This window comes from Athene cunicularia (genome assembly GCF_003259725.1).
Source record: "Athene cunicularia isolate RWA chromosome 4 unlocalized genomic scaffold, athCun1 chr4_part3, whole genome shotgun sequence".
In the NCBI taxonomy this organism is placed as follows: Eukaryota; Metazoa; Chordata; class Aves; order Strigiformes; family Strigidae; genus Athene; species Athene cunicularia.
The window spans coordinates 4,606,216-4,624,285 of record NW_020799100.1 but is presented as its reverse complement, the minus strand read 5'-3'; the positions used below and the strand labels follow the sequence as shown (position 1 = coordinate 4,624,285).

Here is an 18,070-nt window from a genome sequence, read left to right as displayed (position 1 = left end):
CAGGCCTGTGGGTAAAGATGACAATCAAACTCATGGTGGCTGTCCTCTCTCCTCCCTGAAACTGTGGTCTTCACGTTGCTTATGTCTAGATGACTTGCCCTATGAATAAATCTGAGAAGGGTAAAAGTGTAAAAAGGCAACGCTCATTATAATGATAGTCAGAAAGAATAAAGAAAGTCTGGTTTTGTTTTAGGGCTTGGCACATCTTCATGCTCACCATGTCATCCATCGAGATATTAAAGGACAGAATGTTCTTCTCACAGAAAATGCAGAAGTAAAACTGGGTAAGTTTCCTTAAATGTGTGCTAGAAACCTGTTAGTAAAAATTTAAGATTTCCATCTTGTATTGGAAAGAACATTCAGCAACCTAAGAGCAACAAATATGTCAAGTAGCATTAATGCTTGTGTTTGTAAGGTGTCTGTCATATAGAAAGAGCTGAAAATGTGACATGTTCTGCAAGGATGTCACTCACAGCCTGTGGGGAATGCAGCTACTTCTGGGCAGTCAAACATAGAACCTGTCTAGTAAGTCACAGCACCATCAGGCCTTCACAGCAGATCCCAGCATGCAAAGATTTCCAAATAAAAAACTTGGGGGAATAAATTATGCTAATCCACTTCTCTAAGAGATTCTTAGACACTTTCATAAATCTGACAAAAGGTGAAATTACTCATGTGTAAGGGCTACCACTGAAGAGCAGCTCTTACTAATTGTCATTTCTCTAAAAAACTTTGGAGAGTTTACTTATTTCCTTTTCTAGCTGTGACACATCAATGTTGACAACTTCTGACTTCCTAAGTACATATCTCTCTTGAGGAGGGGATGTCTTTAATGTTTTGAGAAGACATCACAGAGAACACATGGCAGAGATTTAAAGGAGCAGTCTCAATGAGAGAGCACTTCTCTTATTTGGGATGATCTTTACACTCCTTCTTTCTTTAATTGAAAGAATCCACTGTAGAGTTGAAGAACAAAAATAATAAACATGGTCTGTGGATGTGGGGTAGGATGTTTGGCTGGAGCAAGTAAAAATAAGTACTTTAAATGTCATTATGGTTTAACCTTAATGGTGAAATCCCGACTTCACTGAAGTCAAAGGGACTTTTGCTGTTGTATTAAATGAAAGCAGGATTTTGCTTGTAGTCTCTAAAAGATACGTACTGTTTTTCAATCGTTGTCTCTTAAAACTGGCAAGATGGGAGGTTTGTGTGTGTTTACAGCCTTGTATAGTTACTAGTCCCACCATTCTTCACGTGATTGACAAGAAAGTTAAATCTTTCTAACTCTGGGTGAAGATGAAACAGATTTACTAAGTACAACAACTAAAACCAAAAAAACAACAGAAAAAAAACCCAACCCCACAACAGAAATGTTGTTACCAGAGAGTTTTAGCTTGTGTATCTTAAAGAAGCTAGAAACCTAAAAGGTCCTCATTCCAGTTCCATCCCACTTAGGTGTAAGTGGGCACACTTCCCATCAGAAGCACAAAGCACATGATGATCCCAAAGGTCAGGTCCGGCTTACTGCTGGAGAACGTTTGCTAAACAGGCACATTATTTGCAGGTGATCTGCAGTGAGGTAACATAAGTGAGAAAATCTTCTCCTTGATGGTAACCATAGGGCTGCCTCCTTTCAGTCCTTTCATTTCGCTGTTATTTCATCTTCTCTGTGAATAGCACTCGAGCACTATGCCCAGTGGATCCAATTAGTGCATCTTAGCGGTTTGTTCAAAGAAAAATGCAATCACATATTTATTGGTTGTATGGATCCTTCTTCATATCCAAACAAAATATTTTGCTGTGTAATCCTGATGAAACTAACACCCTTTTCATCACAAAGAGCACCACATGATTCTCTCATTATAATGAATCTAAAATCAGAATAAACTAGCATAGTCTCCAGCTTGTTCTAAGATAGTGTATGAATGTAGGGAAGGAGTTATTCCAAACACCTCAAAATGAAGTGATATGATAGTTCTTTCCAGCTTTCACAAATGGCCATATTAGACACATCAAAATTTGCTGTGTCCGTAGATACTATTTTTCCTTTCAGATACTAGTTGAAAGATCTTGAGTCCTACTCAACGTAGCATTTAGATTAAGCATAAATTACTCTATAATGTCTTCCTAGAGCAATTCATGTCTGCTGTAACCTGCCTGGCAGATTTAGTGTGCTGTTTGTTTGGTCTTCTGTCAAAAAGGAAAAAAAAAAAAAAAAAGGCAGTTAAATTTCAACTATTGGACAAGATGTACTGAAGGAACTCAGATTTGGTATGCATTGTAGCCCAAAGGTTTGGTATTCTAAACAGTATGGAAGTAACCAAGCAAACACTCTGCCACATGGATACAGCTCTTTATTATTCTTTACCTGTGCTTGGCTTTTCAGTGGATTTTGGTGTGAGCGCTCAACTGGATAGAACTATTGGGAGAAGAAACACATTTATTGGCACACCGTATTGGATGGCACCTGAGGTCATTGCTTGCGAGGAGAACCCAGACTCTACGTATGATTACAGAGTAGGTGTCACAACTCTGCATAAGGTAGAAATATGTGCAGGTTATTGCTGAAATCCTGCTCAAGTACTGCATTTGAAAAGTTCAAACTTCCCTCCTTTTAAACAGCAATAATATTTTAACTGTACAAATAGAAGTATTTGTAATATGTGGGTGGTGGTTCTTTTTAAGAGTAGAGTTTCATTATGAATATTTTTTGTGTGAATTGTTAATATGTGAAACACACTTTCATGAGCATCTGTGCAAAAAAAAATATTGATATATGGAGGTTGTAGGTCAGGATAGAAAAGAAAGGAAGAGATAAATTTGGAAGGAGTACTTTAAGTAATGTAATACTAATATGACAAGTTACTGCTCTCCTCTGTGATAGAGCTGTTTTACTTTGTACTCAGCTGTGAATCCTAAGTTAACTGGCAATAATTAGTATCACTGTACTCATTTATGGCATGTGACTGCAAGAGGTTTCCCATCCCAGAATGATTTCTGGTCATTCGCGGGGTGGCTGAGGTGAGAAGGCACAGAACTTCTTATATTTCAGTTTGTGCCCACTGCCTCTTGTCCTGTCACTGGGCACCACTCAGAGAAGTCTGGCTTGATGGTCTTCACTCCCCTCACATCAGAAATTTGTATGGATTATGAGATCCCCCTGAGCCTTCCCTTCTCCAGGCTGAACAGTTCTGTCTCTCTCAGCCCAGAGACTCCCAGCTCCAATCCCTTAAACATCTTTGTGCCCTTTTGCTGCACACACTCCAGTGTGTTCATGAGTTACTTGTACTGGGGACCCTAAGAACAGCTCTCAAGAACTTTTTTCTGTTTCTCCTCCCAACTCATATAATACACTGATGCTGTTCCAAAGAGACTTACAAAGCTTATTCTTTGTCCTCTGGCCTGTTTCCAGCAGTGTTGTCAATTGTCTGCATACACTTACTATGCAGGATGTTTTCCAGGGCTGGCTTTCTGTGCAGCCATCTTCTGAGTGACCCTCCAGTCGCTCTCTGAGGTCAGGTGCTCTCGTAGTTACCACTTTGCAGCTCTTGTTCTTGTTGTGGCTTCAGAAATGTTAGAAGAACATGTTATTGCTTCCATTTTCTAGTGATTCAGATGCTGTGATTCTCCCTTGTCGACACCTTCTGTGCTGCACTGGCAGAGTGAGGTCATGTTGTGTGAGTGTCAGTCATGACCAAAGAATGTTCTTGGATTTTATTTTTCATACCATGTAAATCTTCTACTGAAACCTCAAGAAATTAATCTCCTGTCTTCATTCCCTCTCCCCAGTTGATTTCAGAATTTGTACTTTTCAGAAGATACAAGCATTAGGAATGTGTACCTCTAATTCTTGAGGTTTCTTTGCTTTCAGTAGTAATAGTTCATCTGTGTGCATATATGTATAATTCTGAATAGATTCTGCAGATAGTAGTTTAAAACTGATCCCTGGAGGATTTTGGAAGCACTTACGCAGGCAGTGCTACGAGTCAGAAGGTGGCACAGGGCTGGTCTTTTCTACAGGGATTTATAGCTGATATCATAAGCAAAGTAGCAGGAAGCCACTGTTAACTTCTTGTTCCAAAAAAACCCCCAACAATTGAATAAAAATATATATGCATAAAGATGTATATATACACACACTGACATCTACAAACACTGCTGTCATCCTCCCTTTTCTCCCTTTCACCTGTCTTCCCCTTGCACTTTGAAACTCCAAGGCAAAATTCTTTGTAGCCTGGTTGTTTCTCCCATAGTCCCAAAAACCTGCATTGCTAACCCTGGAAGACTCTTCTAATTTTCAGCCATTTACTTAATAACAAGTCAAGATTGTGACTTTATTATAAATTCCCACCAGTTTTGTTGTCAAATCCCTCCACAAACTATGATACAAACTGGTTTTCAGCTTGCATAAAGCAGTTCAGAGCAGCTGAACTGAGAAGGCTCTGTTGATAAAGTCAAATTTAGTCACAGTGTCAGGCTGGGTATGACCTCCTATTCATGTAATTGTATGTTGCTTCTAATTTTTGAAAGTTTGTCTTCTGTCTTTTAAAGGATAATTTTAGAGAAGCCTTGCAAGTTGGTTTGTTCACATGCCTCTATTTGGCTACATTTAGACACAAGAAGTAGTAAAATAATGCACATGATTAATCAAGTGGAAACCTGTGAAGTTTTTACATTCCCTGGGAGTGTTTCCAATCTACCTTCCATGATTAAAACCTGACCCTTAGCATCCAGACAAGCTGATAAAGGAAACTCCACTCGAAGTTAACTGAGCTGGACATACTGTGTCAGAAATGTGACTGCATGATGTGCTCTCCATTCATGTGCCCCAAAACTTGTGACTGGAGACTCTGTAGACAGAAAGTCAGACCCCAAGGCCTGACTATAATTTCTTTCTATTAGTGTAGAAACTCAGCAATGACTGTTCTGAAATAAGTATTAAGACCAAGAATTTCTTTGGCCAGGAGCAGGGTGGGGTGAGGCACTGCTGTGTCTCCTGCCTCATGAAAACAGTTTAAAAATTTAAGACGTATATTTAAATGGTGCCTGCTGTATTCTGGCTCTTGTTTTTTGAATGCAGAAGGTCTGCATTTGGGGGCTGGCTGCTTAAATGATGAATCAGCTGTTCGGAGTTGCATGGGAAATGGGAAGTTTCTGGCTATTAACATGTTTCCTAAAAGCTCAGTAGGGAATGGGAGGGAGCAGAATGTATGTCACTCCAACTGAAATGATTTGATTTGGGAGGAATCTCAGGAAACTGTAAGAACAAAACAAAACAAAAATGCAAAATGAAACAGACAAAAAAAGCTTGAATGCTGCAATGTGCAATGTTTCTTCTCCTGCAGAGTGACTTATGGTCTCTGGGAATCACTGCTATTGAAATGGCCGAAGGAGCTCCTCGTAAGTGATTTGGTATAAAGGTGGGGATGTCTGCTTTATGAACATGTTCTGTGTTAAAATAACTCACGCTTGGATAACGCACAGATGTACAAAATTCTGATTCTGGCTGTATCTTTAAAAATAATCTATTACTTTTTCTCATTTGGGCTCTTTTGCTTTCCTCTTCCTTTTAGACCCTTTAAGTCTGTATTCTGATTCCTTGCCTTCATTTCCTTGGGAAACAAAAAAAAAGTTTTCTTAGAGCTCTTGTTAGCATCACTTTGTTCATCACTGCCTGTAGGTACAGCTAAGCAGAAGTGATTGACACGTTAGCAGAAAAAATTGACAGGAGTGGCTTTGGGTTTTTGTCACTAAAAAAAAATATGGCAGTCAGAGAAGCTAGGCCTAGAGGTTATATTTTTACTCTGGAACTGCCTTGATTTTCACAGGTTTGGGGATGAATACTGAATTTGCTTATGTAATGGCTTCAGTCCATGACCACATTCTCAACTTGACAGCAGATTGCCATAATTTTACAGCCAGCCCCCTCCTGCTAGCTGTCCCCCTTGCTCCTCCAGTTAGCCTCTTGCAGCCGTTGGGCAGAGATTGGTGGCTGCAGTGTGGATGCAAAGATCTTGTGCATTTTTGTTTCTGTGGAGGACTGGTTGCTTTGCTCCAGTGCCCACGAAGCAGATGTGATGGTGTGTCCAGTCACTGCTGAGAGTACAGAGGATGAAATAAATTATACTCTGGCCTGAGCTTGAGAGCACGTAGGCTGTGTTTTTAAAAAATGGATTTGGCTGTTCTCCCATTAGACTTGGTTTTCAACAGTGCTCAGGAACCAGCTGTAGTTCAGGAGCACTTTCAGACCCTGTGCTTCAGCCTAGCTGAGGCTTAGTACTGAGACACGAGTTTTCTTTGAGAGAGACTTTGTAGCTTTGCATGCTGTGTTGGCTTACATTTTGGCTTACATTTCCTCATGCCACTTGTATTTGATTCTTGCATTAGTTTTGGCAGGAAAATGCTATGGGTTATATTCTGTTGTGTTGTGCTTTGTTTACTGTAGTACAGCAGTGTCTGCAACCCATAGCTAGAAACCAGACTTCTTCTGCCCCCCATCCCCACTGTATCATGAGCTATTGAAAATATGAAGGAAAAAGTCAAAAAACACAATGCAGATGTGAGAAACAACGGCAGGTGGTTGCAGGCAGAGAAGTTAATAGAAGGCAGTGGGGCTTTACCAGACCACAGTCTTCTCACTTATACTAGTTCTGTAATACTGTAAGTCCATTCCTGTTAAGAGAATCACTGCTGAACTCCCGTATATCATAAGAAATCAGCCTCCATATAGTTCCTATCAGTGGTCATTCAGTAGCTCTGTTTTGTGAAGGAATACCTCTGACCCTCGACATTTCTCTGTGGCAGATGGAGCACACTCATAACCCCATACAAAATGCATGGGATAGATGAGATGTGACGGTATTTACTTTCTGCAGTTCTTTGTAGCTTCAACTTTCCACAACAGTAACACTGAAGAGAAATACATTGGGCTGGAGAGAAACCAGCATCTGAATGCAGGAGTAGAATCTGTTGCAGATTGCCTAATAATGGTGCTCACATTCCCAAAACACAGAATAGATGAAATGTGTGCTTAGTCATTACGCTCTGTGCCAGTGACGCAGTTTATGAGCTCTACACTTTGCATCAGATTTTATTCATTCTGCATTTTCCTTTATGCCATGAATGATGTACCTAAGAGTTTGGTTAAAGCTCATTTATCTGAACCATAAGCTAGACAATAATAAACTTTAACTTACATTTATGTGAAAACTCCCTTTTGGTATATCAGAAGGGTGAGCTTTTTTTATGTCCTTCTGAACCCTTATATATAAAAAATATGAAGAAAGTTGTAGTTGCTTCTGCCGTGCAGCCTTTCTTTCAAATCTCTTTTATCTGGCAACGGCAGCATATTGTTGTGAAAGATTTCTGCGTACTCAGGGACTTTATTTCTTGGCTGTAGCATGAATTTCGTTGACTAATGGTATGGTGCTGTGGCGGATGCTGTGCTGTTGGAAGTGGGAGTGTTTATGGAGGAAAACTCCTCTCTGTCAGGAGAACCAGGCTCCTGGCTTGGCTGGGTCAGCGTGCTCAGGCCCTGGGAGGGACACAGAGAGATCGTGCACCCTTGAATAGCTTGTGGTTTCTTTTTCAGCCCTGTGTGACATGCACCCCATGAGAGCGCTCTTCCTCATCCCACGGAACCCACCCCCAAAGTTGAAATCCAGAAAATGGTAAAGAGATGTGTAAAAACTGTATTTTTGCTGCATTGAGCTTAGGAGGATTTTGAGCTCTCTTGTCCAGAGACAGCGAGCTTGTTACATCCTAGAGTAATCTATGAGGTCTTTCCTAGGCTGTTTCTAGTACTGGGTTAAGCCACAGGTGCAGATGTAGTTTACCTTTGGGAAGCAACACCTTTCTTTTGAACTCTGCCTAAACTGTGCCAGTCATTGCAGTGGCTGAAGTTTGGCATGGGTGGCTGAAATTGCAGTATAGGCAAGGCTTGGATGGGCTGCTTGGGGTCAGGGCTTTGTCAGAAGACTGCATGGACTTTGTGGGGCTACTGTCAGTCTCTCTGGCCTACAGAGAATTAGTTGGTCTTTTAAATGAAGTGTATGAAGAAAATCTTCACCATATCAAAAGGATAAGGGCATTTTTGAAAGAGATGCATTGGCCAGATTGTGGGTTTTGTTGATCTGGATGTAAATTCAGGGTAACCCCACTGAGAGGGCAGTCAGGGCGGAGTTCCCCATCATTTGCCTTCAGCTCTGTGCTGGCCTCAGGAGGCCCACCAGTGGTAAAACTCAAATTGTCTCACACAGTGCCTGTCCCAAAGGAAACCTGAAAAAGTTAGTGCTTTCCATCACTTGAGGATAGTGCTTGGCACACAAGTTGAAAAGGAATATTGTTTTCCTCCATTTTTTTATCATTTTCAGGTCAAAGAAATTCCTAAACTTTGTTGAAAGCTGCCTTGTAAAAAATTATTTGCATCGCCCATCCACTGAAACCTTGTTGAAGCATTCTTTCATCCGAGACATGCAGAATGAACGGCAAGTGCGCATCATGCTGAAAGACCACCTGGACAGGACCAGGAAGAAAAAAGGAGAAAAGGGTAACGTGGCAAAAACAAAATAAAAGGCACTGCAGAGAGTAGGTCCTCTCTCAGTTTTGGCAGCAGAATACAAGGCAGATGCAACTAAAGTACTAGAACCTGGGAAACTGTGAGAAAGTGTTATCCTTGATAGTGACGGGGCCGTTTTGAAGATCTCTTTGCCAAAGCCCATGTCCTTAATGGGGTTTAAGTGCTGATATCTTTGGATCCTGACTTACGCTGATACACTGAGCAGCCCTAATGCTGCCTTGAGTGAGGACTCCAAGTAAAGTCTAGCTCCCTGCTTTGTTGAGTATCTAAGTAGTACATTGTGTGTTTTCTAGTCTCTCAGTTCATCTGTCTGTCCCTGATCCATTTAATTTATGTGTTGCATCTCCATATAATTTTAGCTTGTGGGTTCTTTGGGGGCAGAAGTGCTCTTTAAGTGTTTTGTGGTGGAATACACAAAAGAGACCTTGAGAAGGCCTCCAAGCTCCAGCAAAACACAAACGAATATAATGAATCATCTACTTCACAGAGTGGCTGAAGGAAAAGAGAGAATCTGAGTTGGTTCCAAATGCTAGCCTTACTCTTCAGAGCAAAACCTGGCAGAAGCAGTGCTGGAGTGGGAATGATACTTGTGTAAATGCCTGTGCATACCAGACTAAGGGCTGTGCAAAGTGGAGAGAGAGCCTGTAGCCTGTTGACCACCAATTTTTCCCTGCCCTTTCTCCCCTCTTCCTCCTCCTCTGTGTATTTTATACTGGCAGGAGCACTGTGAAGATGAGTGACTGTGAGGACAAACTTGGAAAGGACTGTACAGTTGGAAAGTGACTTCTAAACTCCAAGTATTGATTTGACAACGGGAATACTTGTGCCTAAAGTGAAATTGCTGTTGCAATGAAGATTTACTGACTCCAATAGTAGTTGCAAATTCTGCCACCTCTTTCAGCTATGAATCTCAAAGCACTTTCAAATGTAAAGATAGTGAGTTAGAGTTTCTCACAAATGCCCTTGAGGGGTTGGGGAATGCAGTGATAACAACCATTTCTTGATAGTTACATTTTGGCCTGAATAGTGCTATTTTTAATCAAAGCTCCCCTGAAAGGGAGAACAGTGTGAATTTGCCAGACTATACACTTTAAATAGTGACTTAAAAAAAAATAAGTCCCACTTTATCATGCCAGCAGTGCAGAGTAGGACCAGTTTAAAATTATCCCTTAAAATCAGCCTTCATGTTAGTCTTGAAAAGAACTTCAAAAGTGTGAGTCAGCTTCTTCTGAACCGCTGTGCTTAAACTAGCATTAATTTATTACCCCTGTTTCTTTTTATAATTATTTGCTTTAATACAAAAGGAAACCTGGATTTACTGAAGGCCTCAGCTTAGCCATACAACAGGTATACAGAGAATGGCAGTACAAGTCTTTTATGTCCTATTTAAATTCTTTCTGAAGAGCCCCTCTGCTGGCGATGTTGTGGGGGTTGGATTTCTCTGTGGGTTTAGCCTAATTTATTTCAGACTATGGAAATAGGTTAGTTTTGCAAAACCAATACAGTCAGTTAAGGGAAAAGGTGGGAGTGTGTAAAGGCTGCCCTAAACATTATGTGAACTAGATTTTCAATTATGTACGTAGATATCTTACCTCCCCTCAGCCTCCCAGTGCAACCTGTGGCTTTTACATTCCTGCTGAGCTACATGTACTTCAGGCTGAGTGTTCAAAAACGAAGTTCAAGATCATGTCTTAAATAACAGCATCCTCCACTGGGGTTTGTTTATTGTTCTCTTTTTTAGAAGAAACGGACTATGATTACAGTGGAAGTGAGGAGGAAGATGATGAGCTGAATGAAGATGAAGGAGAACCAAGGTTAATTTTGTTACTGGAATAGAAAATTTGACTGCCCAGACTGTTATTGAAGGCAGCCCTGCTCAGCCAGAGTAGCTTTTTTAACTTGCTCTGAATCCCTTATCTCCTGTATCCCCTCTGGTAGCTTTAACTGTTTTGTAGCTATCAAATATAATTGCTGAGTATAAGATGTCTGTAATAAGCTGCTTCTTAGTTACCCAGCAATAGGGAGAAAACTCAAATGAAGGACCCAGTAATCGGCTTCAGGCTGTTTTGTAGCACAGAAAGTACAGTTGCATGGTCAACATGCTGGAGATTTATCAGAACATCTTATTTTCTAACACAGGACAGCAAGCAATTCCCAGTGCATCTTGTCTCTTTAATGTTATGTTTAGTCATGTAGAATTCTCTTTGTTTCAGCTCCATAGTTAATCTCCCAGGGGAGTCAACTCTCCGTCGTGAATTTCTGAGGCTGCAGCAGGAGAACAAAAACCGTTCTGACCCTCATCGTCAGCAACAGCAGCTGAAGGACCAGGAGAAATACAAGAAGCAGCTTCTGACAGAACGGCAGAAACGGATTGAGCAGCAGAAAGAGCAGAGGAGGAGGCTGGAGGATGTAGGGATTGTCTTGTATAGTTGTTCCATGTCTCATCACAAACAAAAAACATGCCTGTAGAGAGTAGGCTTTGAAAGGCAAGACCATAGTGTTAATTTGTCAGTACAATCTGGATCATAGTTTTTAACCTTGGGAGAACAGTCTCACTTTTGAACACAATGATTTTATATGGGCTCTGTTGTTTTCCTGCTGAGAACCTGCCCCCAGCTTTGGGAGCAGAAGAGGAAGGGCATTCTGCTTGAGTTTGCTTGGTGATGGAAGCCCAGGAAGATGGGATGAGAGGTCTTGATTTCTTTCACATGTGCATTGCCCAATTCGGAGTCTGATCCAGAGTCCTGGCCCTGCTACTGTTTAAAATGTTACAAGATAGCTGCTGCCTTTTCAGCTGTCTGACACACTGTGGTGTTGGAGGCATTGCTAAATCACCAGCATGTCTCTTCTCATGAGTATCGAATGAAATTGAAGCATTGTGAACACTCCAGAGCTGGCATTTACGAAGCGTAGTGCTGCTTCGGCAAAACAGCAGGGCTCTGGAAAAACCCTTCCTTCTCAAAATGATGGGAAGACATCTGTCATTAGATTAGCTGCCAGCCATCACAGAGATCTTGCATGCCTGCTTAAATGAATGGCAAATCTGCCCTTGGCTGCCAGAAGGGCAAAGGTTTCACTTCAAATTGGGCAGTCGGTGTGGTGGCAGCTTGTGGCTGTCTGCTTCTGCTGCACAGTGTATCGGGTATCCCCTATTAGTGACTGCGTGGCAGGAAACGGGCCTTGTGATTAATGAGCACTGGCAGAAGTAATTGGTGGGTACAAAATAAAGTAAAATAAGCGATGTTATTCCCTGTCTCCCTTCCAGCATCAGAGGCGAGAGCAGGAGCTACGAAGGCAGCAGGAGTGTGAGCAGAGGTGGCCAGAGGCTAAAGCTGTTCAGAGGATAGAAGAGAGGTGTAAAGAAGACAAAAGGGCTGTGGAAGATGAACGGTTCATAGTAGATGGACAGAGGAAATCAGAAAAGAAGCAGGTATGAAAAGAGTGTTTACTGACAGCAATTCACAGCTCCCTGCTCCTGTAGCTGATGTCTTTCTCTGTTCCCTGAGGGTGTTCCCATCTTCTGAGTCACAGACCAGAGAGGGACTTTTTAATACATTTACTGCCTCTTGTTCTCAGATTCAACCTTCTTGTGAGTTAATTTATGTGTTACTGAGTCATCCTCCTTATCTACAGTAATGACGCTGCCTCCCACTTCTGTCCCTGCCGTTTCTCTGTGCTGAAACGGTTTTCAGTCACTTTGATCTGATTTAAAATATCTTTACCCTGGAAGTTTCCAGCATCAGCTCAACCTAAGCTTAAATCTCCGGTCTCTAGTTTCTGTTTGGGTTGTGTAACCAGGACTGTTTCTTTTTCACAAATGAAAATGTAGCAGAGATTGAAGTTTAATGCTGAAGTCTTATTGTCAAGTCTGGCACCTTGGCTGCAATAGTTTTCTAGTGTTTCATCAGCAAACTGATTTGTAATCAGACAGAAGCATGGAGTGTTTTATTAAACCCCTCTGGTTTTAGGAAAAGTAAAAAGAAAAAATATTATTTTCTGACGTGCTGTCTCAAAAGCCAACCACAGAGTGTTTGGGATCACTTTCTGCTTCCTATTGCTGGGGGTTGTGGCTCTTCTGTCAGCCCTGCTGGAATTGTGTTTGCTTTGTTCTTTGAAAAGCCAGTATTTCCAGTGGTCAGCTTGGTTGTCCTCCAAGACATTGTTCTCTCTGACGTTCATCACTCTGCTTTCAGAAGGTGGAAGATGTGCAGCACAACAGGAAGGTGCATCGAACTCTCCCTAAAGATCAGACACAGCTGCTGTCTCTCCAGCATGACCACAAGCAGAAGAAGAAGGAGCCTTCCAAGAGTTCAAATTCAGCAGTACATCCTCTGTCAAGCAGCACAAGCAAAGAGGTACTGTCTTGGCCAGTGTAGCATCTTGGTGCTTTGCAGTTTATGATGCTGTGATTGATCTTTATCTGATGACAGATTGATCTTTAAACCTAAATCTGGAGCTTGACCTGTGTCATACTACACACTTATGCTACAGTAAAGCCTTTGGTTTCCATTACTGTAGAGGGTAAGGTAAAGGTCACTTCTTACCCAGGATCAGAGAAGGGTTTGACTGGGGAATGGGGAAACAACTAGGTGTCATTCCCTTGTCTTCCAGAGGAATGAATTAAGACGGTATCATCTGAGGTTTAACAGATGTCTTTGCCTGATTTTAGGGTTCACAAAAGTGACCCAGACACAGATTGATGTCATGCCTCCCAAGTACAGATCTGTGTGTCCCAGTGTCAGGCTGTGATGCCTTTCGTTGTTCTTTGTCTGCCAGGATTTTAGGTAGATAAGATTTGATGAATCAAGGGTAGCAAGATATAGTCCTTGATTAAGAGTTGTAATCCATTTCATTCTTTTGCTAAGTCTGGAAGTATTTTTGCCCACCAACTTGTCCTGCTTACTGTTGCGTATTGTGAAAAGCTACATGTCCATTTCACATATGTTATCGTTCCTAGCACATTTACTTTTTTTTTTTTTTTTTTACAATCCCAGCTTGTGAGTGCAATTCTACAGCTGGTACTGTTTGTTGTGTAACTAAAGTCTGAGTCAGTGTCAAAAACTCAGCAGCTCACAGGTGCCTCCTCAGGTGGCCATGTCTAACTAGAATAGTGGATGTGATGGTCTCTGCATTCATGGCAAAGCATCTTCTCAAAATACCTAAGCAAAGGCATGAGGAGAGCTCATGTACATGTATGTAGGAGGAATGCAGAGCACTGCTTCTTAACATCTTGCTGCAGTTATTAAGCAAGTGCCCTCTTTGTCACTTCTTTGTGTGTGTGCATGTGGGAGTGCACACTGCAACTGGTTCCCTTAGCTGAAATCTTCATTGTTGGATAACCGAGTCTGCAAACAGGTAAGCAGCAATATGAAATCATGAAAACAAAAGATACTAGGCTCCTTGTTAGAGTAGCAGTCTGTGAAAACAAGAGTACTTCTTAACTTACTTAAGTTGTACTTCTGTTTGAAGTAAACTGAACTGTCAAAAACTGAAATGCTCTTGCTCCAATGGCTTTATTGCACTGACTGATTCAACAAATTGTTACTGAAATGTGAATGAACTCCTCTTGAAATCAGTATTTGTTTGATGGTGGAGGGCTGGGTCTTATTCCAGCTGGGGGGTAGATGAGTGCGGACAGAAAAGTAAACTGCTTTTTCTAAATGTACAACATCAAAGTCAATAGAAATGCTCTGCCTTTGCTAGGCTTTCAGTGCGTGGGGAGAAAATGCAACTCAGTTGAGTTAATTTAACTTTTGTTTTCTTATTCATTGTAGTTAGAAGTCAACTGCAACATGTCAGCTTAAATACTCATCTCTGGTTTTGGCATCTGTTTTGTAAATGGCCCCTTTGTAGCAGAATGAAATGTATTATGGAATGTAGTGTGCAGTCACTGCTAACTTTTAATTTAGTGGTGAAATAAAATATCACTAGTTGCAGAGAAAGTGCTGCCTGCCTTTTAGGTTCACAGCACAAAGGTCTTGTCATTATGGCTACTGTAATATACTCTAGTTTCAAGGACAAATTCTTTTACAGTGTTACTTAATCTCAGAACTTGGAAGTCACAGATCCATCCGCTACAATCACAATGAGTAGTACAGGGTTGCATTTTTTGCTTGAAGGTTGAGACTTCATAATTATGTCAGCGGTCATAATTGTCCACAACATTTAAAAATGCTTTAAAGTTTTGACTGTTTTTAGCATCAATAACTCAGTGAATTTGTTCTTGTTGATACTGATCTTTCCCAGTCTATTAGCCAAAGAGATGATAGTTTGTTGGGAGAGATCTACACAGGGATGAAATAGCCTACTCAAGAGTGAGTTTCTTTGCATACTTTTTAGGGCTCAGTGACATTTTAAGGGCCAGTTATTGATACACAAAAGCCCTTCAGAATTATTTGGCATTAAAACCAAACAAAAAACCCTAAAGCCCTCTAAAGCCTCAAGTTTAATGTTTGGAGCCACAGAAATCCTTTCTTGGGAGTTCCTTGTCTTTGCTATTGCACTCATCCTGGCGCAGGCAGGTCAGGGTGGGTACGTGCAGATGTGAGCTCGCTCTGTGCTGTATCTGGTCCCACCGGCACCGGAGCTAATGGCCTGAGAGGATGGGCTCCTGGCTTGGGCTTGAGGCTGCACTAGGGCAGTGCCTGGGTAGGGGCTGGTGTCACTTCTGGGAGCCCAAAGTGTTGGTGCGTGAGTTTGCATCTGGATCATAATATATAGCATGCAAGCACCCTTGGGGCACAGAGGTGGTAGGTAAATAGTCATGTTTAGCTTTTACATTTTCTTTCTTGTTTATGGTAAAATTTGCCTTTCATTATTAGGAGTTGTAAGTAATGAAAATCTGGCCCCAAGAGTAGTATAACTATCAAGCTTACTGGGGCTAGAATTTTATGGTATTTGGCTGTGGTTGCCTGTTTTAATAAGGGGGTTTTTGTGGGTTGGGTTTTTTTTTTGGAATTCATTTTTTCTCTAATTGAGATCTGTGAAACTAAGTGGAATCATTTTCCATCTCCTCAGCAGTTTTCTAGGCCGTGTTAAGAATACACTTACCTTCCTGACATAGGCACAAACATCCAGATACAGTGAGAGATACTGTTAAGAATTCTCACCCAGACAAAAATAACTGGGCGTTTTTATGGTATTAATCTCTAGTTTACTGAGTAGAGCTGTTTCTAGGCTGCTGGATCAAAGGATATGCTAAAGGTTTACCCTAGAGAGTGGGAATTAGTCATGTTGAATGAAACTGGAAAGAGTAGTGGGGTCAAAACCATAGGATAAACATTTTTGTAATGAGCAATGCCTTCAGGAAATAAAAGGACCTTTATTCCTTCCAGATCATGTTCCTCAGTCTTTTCTGTAGTGTAAGTAACATACCAAAAGATAGAATGTCAAAAGTGTTTTAAAGTAGAAAGCAACATGCAGTCAACGTTGTAGACAGGGGTAATAAATGCACAGCAAACCAGGCTGCATGTTGTCAAAGATAAGTAAATACAGACAGATGATTCCTCCCAGCTAAAATCCCAGCCTGCAGCAAATGGGATGGCCTAGAATACAGCAGATGGCAACTCAGGCCCTTTTCCTTGCTGCATTTTGGAAACTTGATGGAAAAGGAAGGTTTGCAAATGAAGAGACAATAATGGTTCATACTGTGCCAGGACTGCCCTCTCCCCGATGGGGAGGTCTTTCAGACTCAATGTGCTCTGTGCTGCTCTTAGAGAACATCCAGGCTGCAAAGCCTGAGGCTCAGTGTACAACATGCTGCTGCTTTTTTCCTTCTCAGGCCGAGGATCAAAAAAAGAAAAATGACAGCATCCAGCCTTCCCTCCAGTGGCCAGCGGTGCTGGGGCACGAAGCCATGCCACACGCCAGGATGGGATCTGGCAGCAGTTCCAGCCCCTGCACCCCCGCGCCGCAGAGAGCCATGTTAGTACAGGTATGGTACTGCCACCCAGATGGGGAGGAGAAAGTATGGGTGGCTCCTAAGCAGAACAACGCATCAGAAACCTGATTCCCTTTGCTCCTGACACAAATGACTGAGGCCTATGCAAACCAGCTCACAAGTTTTTTGTGTCATCGTGTGCTGCTAAGTTCTACGTGGAATTGTGCTTAGGCACTGCAGATCAGAGTTAGTTATTTCTATATGCTTGATGCATGATTGCTGATTCCATGATATTACTCTTAGATGTTTCACAGAAAGCCTGAACGACTGTGCTGTTTCAGTCCCTGGATGATGTATTATTTATATGGCATCACAGATGCATATGGCATTTTACAAAACAAGTCCAAAGCCAGAGTTTTTATCCCTGAAGACCGTATAAACAAGCAGCTTTGTTAGTGATTTTATGAAATAATCTAGGAGTATATGGAGATGTAATAAGGACTAATTCAGTCAGATTTTGCTTGTATATAGAGCCCAGAAAGTCTGTGACTTGAAAAATTTCAGTATTAGAGGTAGAAGTGGTACTAAATAGTAACTATACAGTGAAAACACTCTGATAAATATTTGAATTGGAATCCTTCTCTTGAAAACATCTTAGCTCCTGCTGTTTCTGCCAGTTCTGGGAGAGTTGATTCAGGGTTTTCCCAGTGTGCCCAAAAAAATCTTCTCCCATTCAATATCCTACTCTTTCACAGTCTGTGAAATAAATAGCTTAGACTGCGGTTACTTTTTTCTACAGTCTCTTGTGAAATGACTATAAGCATGTGGGAGCAAAAGTAAAACAAGACAGCAAGGAGAAAAGGAATAAACTACTGTAAGTGTGAGCGCAGCTCACTTCTCAAGTTTGTCCAGGTCCCTCTGGATGGCATCCTGTCCCTCAGGCGTGTCAACTGCACCACTCAGCTTGGTGTTGTCTGTAAATTTGCTGAGGATGCACTCAATCCCACTGTGTCATTGATAAAGATATTAAACAGTACTGGTCCCAATGACCAGTGAGGGACACCTCGTCACTGATCTTCATGCAGATGTTGAGCTGTTGACCACTACTCTCTGTATGCAACCATTGAACCAATTCCTTGTCCACCAAACGTTCCATCCATCAAATCCATATCTCTCTGATTTGGAGAGAAAGATGTTGTGGGGGGACCCTGTCAGAGGCCTTACAGAAGTCCAGATAGATGTCATCTGTATCTCTTTCCTTGTCCACTGATGTAGTCACTCCGTCATAGGAGGCCACTGGGTTGGTAAGGCAAGACCTGTCCTTGATGAAGCCATGCCGGCTGTCTGGAATCACCTCCTTGTCCTCCATGTGCCTTAACATAGCTTCCAGGAGGATCTGTTCCGTGATCTTCCCAGGCACAGAGGTGAGACTGACAGATTGGTTGTTCCCAGGGTCCTCCTTTCTACCCTATTTAAAAATGTGTGTATTCCCTTTTTCCAGTTGCTGGCGATTTCACCTGACTGCCACGACCCTTCAAATATCATGAGAGTGGCTTGGCAACTACATCAACCAGTTCCTTCAGACTCTGGGATGCATCTTGTCAGGTCTCATA

General features: G+C 41.7%; 1 protein-coding gene across 1 annotated transcript in view; it reads left to right on the top strand.

Moving 5' to 3' along the window:
* The window catches only part of NRK (Nik related kinase), a 100,764-nt gene that overhangs the window by 38,806 nt on the left and 43,888 nt on the right, over positions 1–18,070 (top strand). The window contains exons 5-14 of the mRNA XM_026848441.1: positions 194–284; positions 2,387–2,517; positions 5,346–5,400; positions 7,592–7,670; positions 8,373–8,548; positions 10,320–10,392; positions 10,792–10,987; positions 11,844–12,008; positions 12,772–12,933; positions 16,359–16,511. Of these exons, the coding sequence (XP_026704242.1) occupies positions 194–284; positions 2,387–2,517; positions 5,346–5,400; positions 7,592–7,670; positions 8,373–8,548; positions 10,320–10,392; positions 10,792–10,987; positions 11,844–12,008; positions 12,772–12,933; positions 16,359–16,511 (1,281 nt within the window). The remainder of the gene's footprint in view (positions 1–193; positions 285–2,386; positions 2,518–5,345; positions 5,401–7,591; positions 7,671–8,372; positions 8,549–10,319; positions 10,393–10,791; positions 10,988–11,843; positions 12,009–12,771; positions 12,934–16,358; positions 16,512–18,070) is intronic.